The sequence below is a fragment of the Ursus arctos genome, unplaced genomic scaffold, assembly GCF_023065955.2.
Source record: "Ursus arctos isolate Adak ecotype North America unplaced genomic scaffold, UrsArc2.0 scaffold_23, whole genome shotgun sequence".
Lineage (NCBI taxonomy): Eukaryota > Metazoa > Chordata > Mammalia > Carnivora > Ursidae > Ursus > Ursus arctos.
The window spans coordinates 3,259,549-3,275,424 of NW_026622908.1; the positions used below are offsets into that span (position 1 = coordinate 3,259,549).

General features: G+C 52.3%; 1 protein-coding gene across 1 annotated transcript in view; it reads left to right on the plus strand.

Moving 5' to 3' along the window:
- The first annotated feature begins 8,178 nt into the window (after positions 1-8,178).
- LOC125280902 (F-actin-monooxygenase MICAL2-like) overlaps positions 8,179-15,876 on the plus strand; it is a 53,437-nt gene continuing 45,739 nt past the window's right edge. Inside the window, exons 1-3 of the mRNA XM_048214053.2 lie at positions 8,179-8,285; positions 12,660-12,814; positions 14,068-15,397. Of these exons, the coding sequence (XP_048070010.1) occupies positions 12,689-12,814; positions 14,068-15,397 (1,456 nt within the window). The 5' untranslated portion in view covers positions 8,179-8,285; positions 12,660-12,688. The remainder of the gene's footprint in view (positions 8,286-12,659; positions 12,815-14,067; positions 15,398-15,876) is intronic.

Below are 15,876 nucleotides of genomic sequence, written 5' to 3' on the forward strand. Positions count from 1 at the left end.
CTGTGGGCCGGCAATTTCAGTCAGGCTCAGTCCTGCGGTTCTTCTGATCTCAGTGGGCTCCTGTGTGTTTGGGCCAGTAGGGTCCCACTTCTAGAACATGGCTAGCTGTCAGCTGGGGTGCCAGGAGGCTATTGGGCCATGGGTCTTTCATTCTCCAACAGGCAGCCCATGCTTATTCACATGGTCCTGTGAGAAAGCACAATCATGCCGAGTCTCTTGAGGTCTTGGCTATTCTATCATGTCTGAATGGTCACAAGTCCAGCCCGGATTCAAGGGGTGGGGAAATTGGCTCCACCATTATGGGAGGAGCTGCAAAGATCCATTGAAAAAGGGTGTGGCGCCAGGAGGGGAAAGATTGCAAACGTTCTTTGCAAACAACAGACCACAGCCTCCCGGAGGTGACATTTTAACTGAGAATTGTTGACAAGAAGGGACAGCCATGTGAAGACTGAGAAAATGGCATCCAAGCAGTGGAACACCAGCACATCAGCCCAGGGCACGTGTGAACCTGATGTTTTCTAACGTGGCTGGTACACAGTGAGGGGAAGAAGAGCAAGATATTAAAGCAGAGAGTACGGCAGGAATAAGGCTGAGTAAGACAGGGCAAGGAGTTTAAACTTTATTCTAGATCTAATTGAAAGCCATTAGATAATTCTTAAGTCAGGGAGTGACATCTTATTTATTTCCAAAGATCAGCAGGCCTTAGAATGGAAAATGGATGGGGCAGAGGGAGGTGGAGGTAGAGGCAGGGAGGCCTGGTGGGAGCCTGCAGTGCAGGTAAGAGACGAGGGACTTGGACCAAGTTTGGGAGCAGAAGAGATTTACTGATGAACTGAACATAAAGGTGAGAGAGAGCCCAAGGGTGACTCCCAGACTTTGACCCAGGTGACTGCATGAAAGGTACAGTCATTCCTAGAGTGGCCTTGAGGAGGACAAGGTTTTGGGGAAGGTGTAGGTTTGTAGAGAAAATCAAGAGTTCTCTTCTGGACCTGTGGGGTTTGAGATGTCTACCAGATGTCTTTGCACAGTTGTCAAGCATGCAGTAGAACAGAGAAGTTTCTGGGAGGCAGGACTAGAGACAGCGATTTGGGGGCCAGTGGCACATAGAGGCAGTGAAAGCAAAGGGAGCCGATGAGTTACCTGTGGAGTAAGACTATCTCTTTGGGGGCGGGGGCGGGTGGGGGGAGGCTATCTTCTCATTGATAAAGAAGAGCTGAGCCTGGATGAGGGCCCCAGGGCATTTGAACATTCAATGGGCAAGCAGAGAAGATGCTGGCAAAACCCACAGGAAGGAGAGAAACCAAGAGAGGTTGGGTTGTGGAAGCTGAGAGAAGAAAAAAGTTTCAAGATGGAGGGTGTGGTTCACTGTTTCAGATAAGAATGGAGGAGCTGGAGAAGTGACCTCTGGATTTTCCAACAAGAGGATTGGAAACCTGACTGGAGTAGGTGTGGGAAGAATGTGAGAGGAGAAAACAGATACTGCCATGCAGATAGCTAGTTCATGAGGTCTGGAGCCTTCAGACTCTGGAAGGGGGGCTGGGAACGTATGTTTTAGCAAAGCCCACAGGTAATTCAGACACACATGTCTGCATGAGCACCACTGCCTTGGAGTGCCTTAGCAGTCACTGAGATAAAGAGCAAGGCCCAGAGAAGGAAGGCCCTGCCCCAGGTCTCACAGCCTTCTAGGCCTCAGTTAGGACCATCTCCATTGTAAGAGGCAGAAACCCAACACTAGCCTAAGTAACAAAGCATATACTTCAGTTCCTCTGACTGGGAAGTCCAAGGGTAGTCCTCTCTCCAGGCAGGGTTGGAGCTAGAAACTCAAATAGCCACTCTCTGCTGGTGCCCCTCTGCACTTCGAATTTACAACCATCCACAGGGAGGCTATATCCACGTGTGGAACTCTTGGCTACGGAGGGCCGCAGCCCGTGTCCATCAGTCCATGTCCATGTCCCAAGATCTCAAGGTAGACGTCCGATGGGTACTACTCACATGGCACGCCCAGCTCTGGGACCCATCAGTGAAGAGCCGTGGGATGCCGTGGCCAGCAGGCTTGGGCACTGTGATGGATAGAGAGTCCACCAGGGCACACAGATGGGTAAGGAGCAGCGATCCAGTGGAAAGATGCGTGCTGGACTTACATACACAGAGTAAATAGTCACAGCCCTACTGGTTTGTGCCTTCCCAAGCCCCTGGGGGACTGTCTGTGCTGTCCCTGCTGCTGAGGACACATTTCTTCCACTTCTCTGCCACATGAATTCCTACCCATCATTCAAGGCCCAGATTAAATACTCCTCCCTCCAACCCCGTAGCCGTCTCTTTTCTCCCACCCATTCGCACAGGATACAAGCTGCGCTGAAATGCCTAAAGTTTCAGGACAGGTCCTAAATGATAAGCTTGTTTTGCCCCAGAGAGCTGAGGAGTCATGCTCAGGGATGGCTGATGGTAGGTAGACCAGCTGTCCTGCAAGCACGTCAGTGTAGGTTCATGGGGCTTTGTTCTGCTTGGATCCACGCCGGTGTGTGTTTGCTAGTCTGTAAAGCACCACCAACTGGGTGCTTAAACAACAGAGACATGCTTTCTCACAGTTCTGGGAGCTGGGAGTCCAATGTCAAGGTGCTAGCAGGGTTGGTTCCTTCTGACAGCCATGACGGGGAAGGATCTTTTCCAGGCCCCTCTCCTCACTTTGTAGATGGCTGACTTTGTGTTCCTGTGATGTTTTCCTTCTCTGCCTGTCCAAATTTCCTCTTCTTGTAAGGACACCAGCCATATTGGATTAGGGCCCATTCTAGTGACCTCATTTTAACTCAGTTACCTCCTTAAAGACCCAGTATCCAAATGTAGTCACATTCTGAGGTCCTAGGGGTTAGGACTTAATATGAAATTAGGGGGACACAGTTCAGCCCATAACCAAGCCTAAGGCCGGGGTTGGGGTACGGAGGTCACAAAATCACTCTCTCTGCCCCAGAGCGCCGTGGTCTGCTGGAGGCAGTGATGGGCAGGGCACAGTGGGGGTGTGAGGTGAACTGCAGGGCTCCCCGCTCACCCACCCTCTCCTTCCTTCTTCCAGCTCCGATGCAGAGCCAGACTGTCCCGGTAGTGAGGCCTCCAGCGCACAGCCCTGTGAGGAGAGATCCCGGCGGCCAGAACCCCCGCCCCTCGCAGAGCCCCTCACCAGGCACAGCTCCCTGAGAGAGGCCCCGACCAGGAAAGTCTCTCCATGGTGCCCTGAGGAGTCGCAAGCTATGCATGGTGAGCAGACAGCTTGCCTGGGTGGGAGACAGCCATGCTTGATCCTGGGACATGGGGAGGGAAGAGACAGTCCCCATGGCCAGTTTTTCCTCTCAGAAGATCCTGTGATAGGTCCAGCCCTCAGGCTCAGAGGCAGTGGGGCTGGGGTATAAGTGGAGTGAGGGGACTGGACCTAGGCCCAGCCTCCTTCTCCATGAGAAGCTTTGGAATCTCAAGTGGGTAGGTGGCAGAGGGGTCTGACTGGCTGTTGTGTGTCCCAGGCTGGCAGAGATAAGGGGACCCCAGCAACCTCTTGCCTGGAACAGTCTCCTCTTTGAATATCTCCTTAGGGGCCCATCTGGCATTCCATAGCCCACTAGGGAAGGATGTGGCTTAGCTGCCATTGGACCACAGGCAGCCGGGGGCTGCACAAAGCCATTAGTGGTGCCTGGGACAAGTGGAATGCACTAAAACTTTACGCAGTAATAAATACACTTCTACTAAGCGCCTGTAATGGCTGAGGGTTTTCCCATACACGGCCCCATTTCATCCTCAGAACGACCCCGTGGGGTAGGTAAGCTCACCATTTTACCCGTGAGCAAACAGACGGTGTTTCCCCGAGGTCTCACAGCTAGTAAGCGGTGCGGCCCAGAGCCAGGGCCTCCACACCCTAAAAAGTTGTGTTTAGCAGCCCAGCTTGTTTTAATAAAGGTGGTCTTGAATCGAATGCTTTGATTCAGTCCATAGCAGCTTGCAACCTCAGGGTGGGAAGAAGGAGGCTAACAAGCTTGCCACCGTGGGCACCAGCAGCCTTGGCTGCCCTGGGAGAGCCGGTACTCAACTTGTCCTGCACCTCCCCCTGGTGGCTGAGAGCAGAATTTCCACCTGAACCTGGAAACAATCTCACAAGGGTTGGTTTCCCAGGAAAACTAGGCCTGGGGTTGGCCTCCTGAAAATTCTGGATTTATCCTCCCCTGTGAGTTTTGGGTGTTTTTGTTTTTGTTTTTGAGGACAATTGTCATCAGAACATATTTGCTCAATACCATTGTGGTGGCGTCTGGAAAGGCTTTGCAATAGGCCGTGAACAGAACCCTGTGCTGTGCCCAGCGAGGGGCAGTCTGCCTCTGTCTGCTTTGCTGGGCCTGTGTCTCCCTGGGCTCCAGCCTCCTCATATACAGATATGAAACCTGCCTGCCTTTCATCCCTTCCCTCCATTTCTCCCCGCTCCTCGATTGCCAGGGGATTTTAGGCAATTTACAAGAAAGACATAAAACAAAATTCTACATCTCTCTCTATAAAAGATAAATCCTCAAGATCTGGGATAAGAAAATGAGTTTAGGAGGTAGAGACCCCGGAGAGGCAGACCGTGGGCCTACGCAGTTGCTCTAGTGGAATTATAAATTTGATCCTGAGTTTTCTGGCAGCCAGAGTTAAAAAGGAAACACAATCATTATTCTCCTTGTTCATAAGAAAAACAACATACTGGTTTGCGGCAAGTTCCAGATCTCGTACCACTTTTCCTAGTGCTTCATGTCAAACAGCACTGAGAGATGCATGAGTTCACGTCCTGGGCGAGGCTGTCTCGTGCAGCATCCCCGGCTGGCAGGTGAGCGCCTCACACCCACACACGTCTCAGCAAGAGCAGTTCTTCCAGGGGGACAGGGCTGGACCAAGACTAACAGGGCAGTGCGGCCAAAGCAGTTTGTTTCTGACGGTCCAGTGTGATTCCAGGCTAAGATACGGAATAGACAGAGAAGTGGACAGACCGCATGACTTGCAAGCAATCCTTATTGGTTTCACCTTCGTGCATCACATTTTTGGTCGTTGCTCGGCAGACCACATCGTACGGTTAAAACCGCCAGTGCAGTCCGAGCACTGTTTCGTGTTGCTGGTTACTTTACCGGGTCAGGCAGGGTTGATATCATGTTGGGCGTGTCAATGGAGCTTCACTCAGCACAGTTTTCACTTGGGTAAATGGCTCAGAGCGCAGCCAAGGGAATGCTAAACAAGGCCAAGATACGGCTTTAAGAGGACTCCTGCTTTGCACAGCCATGCTCATCTGGCGTTACTTACGATTGCCAAAGGGGGAGATGACCCCAAAATTCAGCAGCCTGTGAATGGATAAACAATTGTGCTATATCCATGTAACAGAATATTGTGCAGTGTTAAAAAGGAAGGAAGCTCTGACACAGGGTACAACATGCATGTATCTTGAAGACATTATGCTAAGTAAGCCAGGCACAAAAGAACAAGTATCACACGATTCCACTTCTAGGCGGTACCTAGAATAGTCAAATTCATAGAGAAAGTCGAATGGTGATGACAGGGGCAGGGGTGGGAACGTGGGGAGTTACTGATTCGTGGGTACAGAGTTTCAGTTTGGGATGAAGAAGAAGTTCTGGAAGTGGACGGTGGTGATGGTGGTACAACAGTGTGAATGTACTTAATGCCATTGAGCTGGACTCTTTCACGTGGTTGAAGTGGGAACTTGCATGTTACATAGCATTTCACCACGGTTTAGGGAAAGACTTCTGGGACTACCTTGGCTCACTGAGGAACCTATTGTATCCTCAAAGTTTTTAGCACAGAGCATGCCCAAGAGGGTGGCCTCAAATAGAATTTAAGCCCTGTGTTATCGAGGCTCAGTAGAAAAGGCTCAGTATTGCTCCCCCAAAACACCTAGTTCAGTGGTTCTTTAAAATCTTGTTTAAAAGGCAGATACCTAGGGACACCTGGGTGGCTCAGTTGGTTCAGTGTCTGCCTTTGGCTCAGGTCATGATGTCAGTGTCCTGGGATCGAGTCCCACGTTGGGTCCCTGCTCAGCCAGGAGCCTGCTTCTCCCTCTGCCTGCCGCTCTGCCTGTGCTCTGTCTGTCTGTCTCTCAAATAAATAAAATCGTTTTAAAAATTTTTTAAAAATATATAAATAAATTTTTTAAAAGGCAGATACATAGGTTCCCACCTGTAGAGATTCCGATTCAGAGGGTGTAGCATGGAGCCAAGTATCTGCGTGCTACAGAAGTGCCAACTGCTTCCATGCAAGGGGGCCACGTCCTGCACTTTGGAGAGTCACAGAGGAGCAGCTTCCAAGAGGGTCTGTCTGGATAAGTTTGTTGTAAAATACACACCTAAACAATTAAATGAATCAATCCAGAGCGTTGGGTTTGGGGCATAAACCAATTAGAGCTGGGGGGGGAGCAGACAGCCCCATCTTATTCGGGTTTAGAAAAATTGGTATTTCTCCTTTTTTTTTTTCTGGCAATAATTTGACAACAGGATGATTCAGTGACCTACGGGGCATACCGCTTGTTTGTAACAAGAAAATGATATCATTAGCATCATATGGCAAAATACTTACCCCTTATTCCTTTTGTAGTAGGTCATACAGTAAGATCTCCAAAAGTGCTCCCTGTAAATAAATATAAATAAAATATAAGCTGAAAAGGGGAACCAGGCTGGCTTTATGCTGCTCAAAACGACTGGATCAAATCATTGCTACCCACCCTGTTGTTCCTATTATGGTAAAAATGTACGCATGTGTGTCCTGGAAACGCCAGGAATGGAAAATTGCTTGTGAGTTTTACCCAGTTTTAATAAGTTCCATTCCACAAAGTGAAAATGCTGAGGAGAAGCCATAAGAGCTTGAAGCAGTGTTCTACATTTCTCGGAAGATTCTCCAGCAGCTGATGGAGGGGCTAGCGTTGGTCAGCAGGAGGAAGCTGCTTTGGAGGCCTGACTGCCCCTGTTGCACACCGGCCAGTGGGGCAGAGCATCCCCCTGCACCTGCGGGAAGAACGGGCCTGAGCTGGGGGGTGGGGGGTGAGGAGGCTGCACCCTGCGCCCATCCACACAGGCTCCCCCCAAACCCATGGACTCGATATGACAGCAAGCCTGTGGGACAGGGAACCCACCAGATAGAAGAGGCTCACATCGGCTCCAGGGACAGTAAGGGAAGGAGGGGAGTCAGGGATCTAAGGAGCTGGCGGATCTTGTCCCAAGGAAGAGAAGCCCCCAGAAGTGGTTGCCACCGGCACCCCGCAGCCTGGCTGATGAGAGCTGACGCCCAGTTCAGAGCACTGGCAGGGTGTGGGATCCAGGCCTTCCTACCGAGAGAGGGCTGGGCCTTGGCTTCAAACCTTCCCTACCCCATTTTCCCACACCCACATCACTCCTGGGGCGTTCTTCCCTTCCACACCCCTAGTCCCACCTGTGTGCGCATTCAGGCGTGCATGCCGTGCCCCATTCTGTCTCTCGGGTATGAAGGAACCACCACAGGAACCTGGAGCCTAAGGCCGAATTTGAGGGCCCAGTGTGGGAATGGGGTACATTGGCAACTCTCACACCCTAAATGGCCAAGGCCACCTTCTTCTGCATGTGATGTTCATCTTGCTCGGCTAATTCTCAAGCCCCAGCAGGGTGGAGGGTCTTCAGTACACAGTCCATGGAATACTGGCTCCCACAGGGTTTGGGAGGCTTTGTGGGGGAGGGGGAGAGGAGGTAGAACTTTCTGCAGCTTCCAGGCTTCGATGAGAGCAGGTCCGGTTTATCTACTACACATATGGGACATTGATGTGAGACCAGCTTTGAAGAACTGTTCTGCTAAAAACGAGCAAACAAGTGTGCCCCAAAGCATGTGCCCGTATGGACATGCATGTATACGGTGTGCACATACACGTGTACAGATGTACGTTCGTTACGGGCGAGTTAGAATGGTGGCTCGTAATTGAGGCATTTTCTGAATAATGGCAGTACTTGTCCCATAGCAGGGTCTCAATACATACTCGATGAGTGAGCAAATAAAAAGTTGGAAGTACGTGTCATAGGGGTGGGAAGATGCAGTCCGGAAAAGGAAGGGGCTCGGTCAATTATTATTATCTATAAAATGTGCCATAGGAGAAAACCCCATGGTTATTCTGTAAGTTTAACAGACTCTTTCCCCTGCCCCACGTCTCCCCTGCCTCTTTCTTTTTTCCACCACAGCTCTGCAACGGGCCAGTAGCTTCCAGTCTCCAACTCCCAGCAAATACCAGAGCTGGAGAAGAAAATTCCAGTCGAGTGAGTCATGAGCTTTCTGGGAGTGGGTGGGGAGGGGCATGGGCAGTGTCTTCTGCTCAATTCTCAGGGGCAGCTGTTCTCATTCCAAGCATGTCCTCTCTGACCTGGCCTCCTGGATGTTAGGGGCAAGGAAAGAAATAGAAGTTTGACTGTTTCCACTGCTGACTCGAGGAAGCATTTTCCAAGGATGTGGGACCTTTCCTTCTCCTTCAGCTCCCCAGTCTGGCATCATGGGGCCTTAGAGCTCTATAGTTGCTCCTGGAAGGGGTGTTAGTAATCATAGGCACCAAGCTTTTTGAAACACAGATGAGGAAACTGAGACCCAGAGCCTCTATGTATTTTCATTCTGTGCACGGGAATTGGACTGGGGACATCAGCTGAATGACCTCATGCAATCGTGGGCAAAGCAGTGAAGGAAGCCACACCCACACCCACTCACACACCCATCCATACAGACACACCTGCTGCTTTTTCTGAGCAGGCTTTGATCCCAGCATCCCTGAGAACACGGCTGGGTGAGTGAGGACTAGCGGCTGGGGCGAACGCCAAGGCATCCGGTTCCCAGTAGGGGGCGCAGTAACCCCGCTCACAGTGGCGCAGCAGCTGGGGCTGGCCTCATTCTCTGCGCTGCCTCCTTTACAGGGCAGGCATCCCCTCCCTGGCCCTCTAATCCATACCCAAGTCCACCTTCCATCTCCCCCTGCCCCACACTCTCTCTGGGCTTTGCTCTGGGAGAGGTGGACCCAGGAAAGCCTTGGGTTAGACAACACTTTCTAAAAAGAGCCATTGTTGAAGTTGGAACAGAGCACTAGTTAGTTGGCTCCTTCCTTCTGAGTCAATGCGGACTCCTGGCCTATGAGTCATTCTCCCAGCAGCCCTCAGACTCGAGGCCCCCCCTTCCTTGGGTGAGGCTGGGATAATGGATGCCTCTGGAGCTGGACCACAGCTGCACACTGGCAAGCCGCTCCACCTGGGGCACCCTGAAATGACTCTGGAATCATCTTGCAGTCCCAGACACTGAGGGTGACTAGAAAAGGGAATTAATGTTTACAGAAGGCCTGGGTCACTTCATTTCCCCTCCCCCCCTCCAGTACATCCTCAGATCACAGGAATTCTGCTTCTATGGGGTGGTGCTGAGGGGTGGCCCATTTGGGTACAGATTCCACCCAGTGCTTCCAGCTGACTTCACTGAGCTCCTGGAGTGCAAGGGGCTCTGCCTTGCCCTCAAGAAGTTCCCACTCTGGGGTGCGAGCAGTGTCTGATGGGGGCCCCTCCTCGCAGGTTGGGGATGCTGGCGGAGGCACAGACCGCTGCTAACCAGCAGCATGGTTTCTGGGATGGGCCTGAGGACCTCGGTGCGTCTTCAGTGATCCCAGGTGTTGGTTCTCAAGTGTATATAAAAGCTGGTTTGAGGGCAGGCCTTGCGTTGGGGTCATTTCTGTGGGCCTGGCCCAGAGAAGGTGTGCAGTCGTTGTTTGCCGAATGAATGAGTCAATGAGTGGACAAACGAACGCCTGAACGAGGAACAAGCAGGCTAGACCCGGCGCAGAAACAAATGAAGGCCATGGGTTCCGCCTGCGCGGGCAGCTGCCCCTAGAGGGCGCTCTGAGACCGTGGGAGACTTGAGCATTGCCTGCCCTCCAAGTTGTGCGAAGCTGCACCCTGGGATCCCAGTCTGTAAAAAACCCTCACGGCCGTCATTTTGGTCATCTTCCTTGTGCCCAAGGGGAAACCCCAGTGGGCAACACTCGTCCTACTGTAGTAAGGAGCACAACCGGGGGCACCATCTCCTGGGTCCGTTCCCTGCCCCGTCCAGACGGGGTCTGGCCCCAGCGCCAGGTGGGAGGACAGAGAGAGATGTGTGAGTGCCCTTCTCACCCTCCCCGCGCTGACTGCAGTCACCACAATGACCTCTGGAATCAAGGGGAAAGGTCACCGCCAGAGGGCCCAGAGAAGAGGCCGCTGAGCCAAGGGAGGCTTGGGGGCTGTAACCGGGCCCGCTCTGCTCATGGAGCCCTTTGCATGACCGGACCGGCAGGGCTGGCAGCCCCCGGGACTGAGGCAGCCCGGCAGGACCGTGCCAGGCATCCAAGGAAAACAAGAAGGAACCTGCAGAGAAGGGTCCGAGTTGGTGAATGAGGAGTCCCCGGGCCTACAAGTTAGAGAAATCCTGGCGGGGGTAGGCGTATGCAGCCCCTCGGGGCAGGTCGACAGTTCCGCAGTGTCTTTATTGGACACAACTGTGTGCGTGGGAGGAAGAGAGGGATCAGAGTTACTATTTAGCTAGATGCGGCGTTGGCTTTGCCTTCTGCACCGGCCACCACTTGTTATCCCATTTTATTCCTTCGGCCTCCCTGTGAAGCAACACTAGCCATCCCATTTTTCACATGAGGAAGGTGTCAGGCAGCTGGTGTGGGTGTGAAGGAGGTGGGGTTCCAGGTTCCCCTTTGCCATCCTCTGAGGGAACCCAAAGATATCGGCCGCCTCAGGCAGGTGAGATCTCCTGTCGCCTCTCAGCTTGGCTCTGGCCTTCCCCTTCAGTGCATGAAGAATGTGTGTGCAGAGCGGCCTCACTGGTGGGGGGGGGGGTCGGGGATTAAAGAAAGGAGAGAGGGAGCACCCCCTGGGTCATGACCTTGTGAACCCCAAGGCTTTCCTGTCAGGTTTGGTTCCCAAGGTGTCCCTGGCTCTGTTTCAGAAGGTTCCAGAGAGCTTCTAGGGGGAACAAAGAAGCAGTCTGTTGAGCTGAGGGGACTCTGAGACATGCTGAGGAGTTTGATTCAGGAGTCGGCAGAGGGAAGAGAATGAGGGGGCAAGGAAGAGGAGGAGGAGGAATTTGGCAGGAATTTGGCAAGCCAAGGACAGGAAGCAAGGCAACAAGTGACTCACGGCGTTTGCCTTTTTAGGCTCGAACCATCTAATTGTGGGCTGCAATGGGGGCTTGGGTGACAGGCCGGCCAGCTGCCTCCCCCACATCGGCTCCTGGCAGCCCAGGGCCTTCTCCCAGCAGCTTCTTCCTGCCACCCTCGGATCTCTTCCCCTGAGTTATCTTCTCCCTCAGAAGCATTCTGGAGGGCTTCGCTTTGGAATCCTGCAGAACATATGTGTGTGGTGGTCATCTTTCCAGAGCCCAGGCCTGGGATACATGTTCTGACACGCTTGCCTGTGTGTACAAGGAAAGCAGGACAGGATCCTGAAGAACCCCCCTGTGTAGTCCTCCTGTGCAAATGGGTCTGGAAGGAACTCTTCTGGGGGCGGGGTTGGCCTGGCCTGTATGGGTTCCAGAGGAGGAGCACCTCATCCGAAGCTTTGGGGAAACTGAGGCCAGGGGATTGTCTTGAGTTAGGAAGTGAGCCAACATCTGAAGGCTGGACGCCCTGAAGAGAAATTGGAATGGGTCAGCCCAGCGGCCACAGGCAGGGAGTCTGACAGGAGTTGGTCCTGGGAAGTCCTGAGGGATAGCCTCCTTGCTGGGAGGGTTCACGGGAGAGCTGGCTGGGATGAAGGGTCAGACACTGAGCGGACAGTTCTGAAACGGAGTATGGCATTTTCTGAGTCCCTCTGAGGACATAGTATTGGGATGGCCCGCTATAAAAGCAAAGCTTTTGAGATTTTAGATTTAAGGTTACTAGAGGATGCATGTGTGAACACATGAGAGAGAGAGAGAGAGAGAGAGAGTTGATCTCACAGGCTACAACTGTCACAATTCAGCAGTTACGAGACGAATGGACTCCAGCTCCCACAGTGCAGAATTAGGCCGTCCTCAGGGCCCAGCCACACGCTCCTTTCTCACGTTGCTCTGAGCGCGCAAGCTGCATCTCGTTTGTCCCCTGACCAACAGGAGCTTGGCACGAGGCCCACTCCGTATGCTTCAAATGATTTGATACTCATTATAACCTCCCTCCCTAGTGTTCTCTTAAAATCTCAAACTAACCATCTCGCCTGAGAGCCCCTTGGCGCCCATGTGAGACGGAAGAGCCCGATTCATTAGCGGGGCCGGCCTGCCCTGCCCACGCCCACCGCTAATGGCCCGGCGTCTTGTGGGAAGAGGCCTCAGGTGGTTTACTGACTAAGTGACTTAACGCAGCCCAGACCCCAACCACAATGGCTTTAGGGGAAACTTTAGAGGTAGGCTTTAGAGGTAGAGGAAACTTTCTAAGAGACGCCCGGAGACTCCCTGTTCCATCTCTCAGGAACATCCTCACGGGAGCGCGAAGTGCAATGGTTCCTAGACCTTCCGTCCTTGGACCTCTGCTCCCCTGCAGGAGGCTGCCATTCCTCACCCTAGTTGGAGCTTCTCTTAAAACTTCCTCTTTTCATGATAAAAGAAGGTAATAATAGCTCTGTAATGAGGAGTGTGTGCTTTCCTTGTAGGTTTGACGCTAGTGAACAACAAAAGGACTATGTCACCTTCAAAGGAACCCGCTCCTCTTTCTTCTTCCTCATTGTCTGCTCCCTCATCTTCCCCGCCATCCTTTTCTTCAGCCAGTGTCCCGGGGAATGCTCTGGATGGCGTCTCCCTACCTCAGGTAAATGCCCCTTGGGGCCCACACAGGTGTTAGGAAGGTGAGCTGCCCATAGCCCACCTACTTCCACATTGAACTCTGGACTCTTAGCACTCCTAGGTCACCCAGGTGCAAAGCCAGGGCCATGAGATGCTCTGTCAAGAGTCCACCCAGGCCTTCTTCACTTGTCCCTTTCATGAAAGCTCATCCATCCCGTTCCTTCTCAGGCAGCCCCAGGGCACAGCCACTCATTCAGCAGACTTAGTGGGGCACAGACTCTGGACAGGACTGTGGTATGCAGAGATGCTAGGATATAGGCTCTGCCCTTGAGGGCCTAGGAGATGACCTTGAGGAGCTCACAGCTGAAGAAGGCAGACACAGACTGAGGCTGCCTTCGGTAGCAGCTGAGACTCTTGGAAGCACATCCCCCTTGAACAAAAAATGGTATCACTGAGATACTCAGCTTTGCACTTTATCCTTCAATATGAGTTTATCAAGCCTTGGTTACCTGCTGGATCCTGGTCTAGACTCTGGGAAATAGAGTGCACAAGACAAAAAACGTTCATGCTCTGGTAAGCTCCTGTCCTCTGACCTGCCCCTCAGGCTCCAGAGGTCTTGGCAGGGCACAGCCACTTATAGAATTTCCCTATGCTCTTCTTTGCCAAGGGCCAAGTTCTTGCATGCTAGAAATGACTACTTTCTCAATGGTGCAAGGCATGAGTCAGATTTCAAAAGGTCATTGAAAAGTCCTAAAGGCCATCCTTCTGCCACCACAGCTCCAGCCTGGAAGAGTAACTGTCTCTCCTTAACTTAATCTCCAAGGAGGAAGCCTTGGCCTCTTGGTTGTTGGAGGAACGTACTTATGGGTGCAATGTACCCCCTTAGTAGGGACCATGGCCAAGCCAGCCATGGGACATCTGTCCTCTCATACACATCTGGCCACTCACAGGGGCAGGCCAGCTCTGCTTGGCCTGGCCTGGGACCTTGTCCATGCCTTTGCCTTCCAGTCCGGCTTCCTACCCACCTAATCCAGCACCCAGCAAAGCCTTTGATCAATGCTGATACCGGGACTCGAGGCAGATCCCACCAGGTCCCAAGACAGCCACTTAGAATGCAGAGCAGCCCTTTGGAATCATCCTAGACAGAATTCTTTTAGACCTTGTATGTCTGAGATCTGAAGAAAGGAAGGGAGGGGGGCCATGGCTGAGATATGCCTCCCCATATAAACAAATGCTGGGAATTCCTAAATGTCCATTCATTTTGCCCATCCCCTCTAGGTAACAGCTGACAACCTGCCCTCACAGGTCTCAAGAGGTCACTCCAGCCCTTCCACTCCAATCTTTCTGAGGCGTGCCAGAGCCCAAGGGGTACCCAAGGACATGCCCCTGTATCTGCCTCACGGCCAAGTGCTGGAGCGGGCAGAGTACTGCATGGTATGGCCTGGTGAAGGTGATCTTGCCAGCCCCCAGCTGCCCAGCCCTGCAGAGACGGCTTCTGATGGGTGTCAGGAAGCAGAGGCCCCTCTTGGGGACACCAGAAGCATCCTCAGGGGCCCACACCCCACTGGAGGGCAGGACAGGTGCTTGCCAGACCAAGAACTATCTCCCAGAGCCGGAGAGGACCTAGGGGAGAAGAACACCCGACCCAGAAGGGGAGAAGAGGATGGGTCAGAGGTGGCAGAGGGGAAGAAGCTGGGCTTGAAGAAGTTAGTCCTCACTCCAGAGCAGAAGACCAAGCTGCTGGACTGGGACGATTCCATCGCTGAGAGTGTGAGCCTGGAAGCTGGGGCACAACCTGCTCCGAGAAGAGCCGGCAATGGTAGGGGAGGCCGTGTGCTGAAATCAGTGAGTCCCGTGCTGCTCCCCCAGACAGCAAAAGAGACCCCGCCCGCCCAGGGAAGGGCTCAGGAGAAGCCGGGGACCCCAGCTGAACGGGCTCCACCCAAGTCCCCACTTCGGCTCATAGCAAATGCCATCCGAAGGTCCCTGGAGCCCCTCCTCCCCAACTCGGAAGGTGGGAGGAAGGCCTCTGCCAAGCAAGAATCAAAGACCTCGCCCACCAGACAGCTGCACGCTGGCATTCGCTCATTCAGCCTTCGCAAAACCAGCTCCAGTAAAGACGGCAACCAGCAGTCCCCGGGGAAAGACATGGCGAGCAGGGCCTCAGCCTTCTTCTCCCTGGGCTCCCCACCTGCCGGGGCTGCGCAGCCCTCGTACCCTAGCCCTCCTGACCTTGCCCTCCGCACCCATAGTTTGCCCAGCCGACCATCCAAGGTGTTTCCTGCACTCATGTCCCCACCCTGCCACAAGATGGAAGATGTCCCCACACTCCTTGAGAAAGTGAGTTTGCAAGAGACCTTCCCAGATGCTTCTAGGGCTCCAAAGGGAAAAATCTCTCTCTTTCCCTCTCTCAGACTCAAAGATAAATCTTTTGAGAGTTCCCTCCAAGAATCCAAACAAAGAAAGGACCTTCAGGACCTCTTTAGCACCCCCAGGGGGGCAGGGGAGCTGGTGGACAGTGCCCAGCGTCTGGAGAAGCTGGTACAGCCTTTCAGTAGGACCTGCCTGGGGCCGAGGGTCCATCCTCCTTCCCCAGACAAAGACGCAAGTAAGTGGCTCTTTCCTAACAAAAGTCTGCAGTTCCTGCTGGGCAGTTAGTCATTCTTACCCGACTAACAACAGCCATCTTTCACTTTCTCCTTCTTTCCAAATTAAATTCTGATGAAAGTAGGAAAACTTGAATTTGAAAAACTAAGAAAAAATTAAGTTTGAAATGATGTTAGAGAGAGTTTTGAAAAAGACAAAGAATCAACCATAACCTCACCACTTTCCCACTCATTATTTATATGTGGCAACTTTTACTAAGCTTACCCCCAAAATTGTATTTTTAAAAATCAATATATCATAGCTATTACGACAGCACATCGTTTACATAAAGGTGATTTGATGGCAGTAGAGTATTGTTTCTAGTGGAAATGTTTCACTAAGTAAATATTTTTTATTTAGAAAACAACTGTTTTATTAATTTATAGATATATAAGTATATATAAATTATACATATGAATATATTTGTATTTTACATATGGT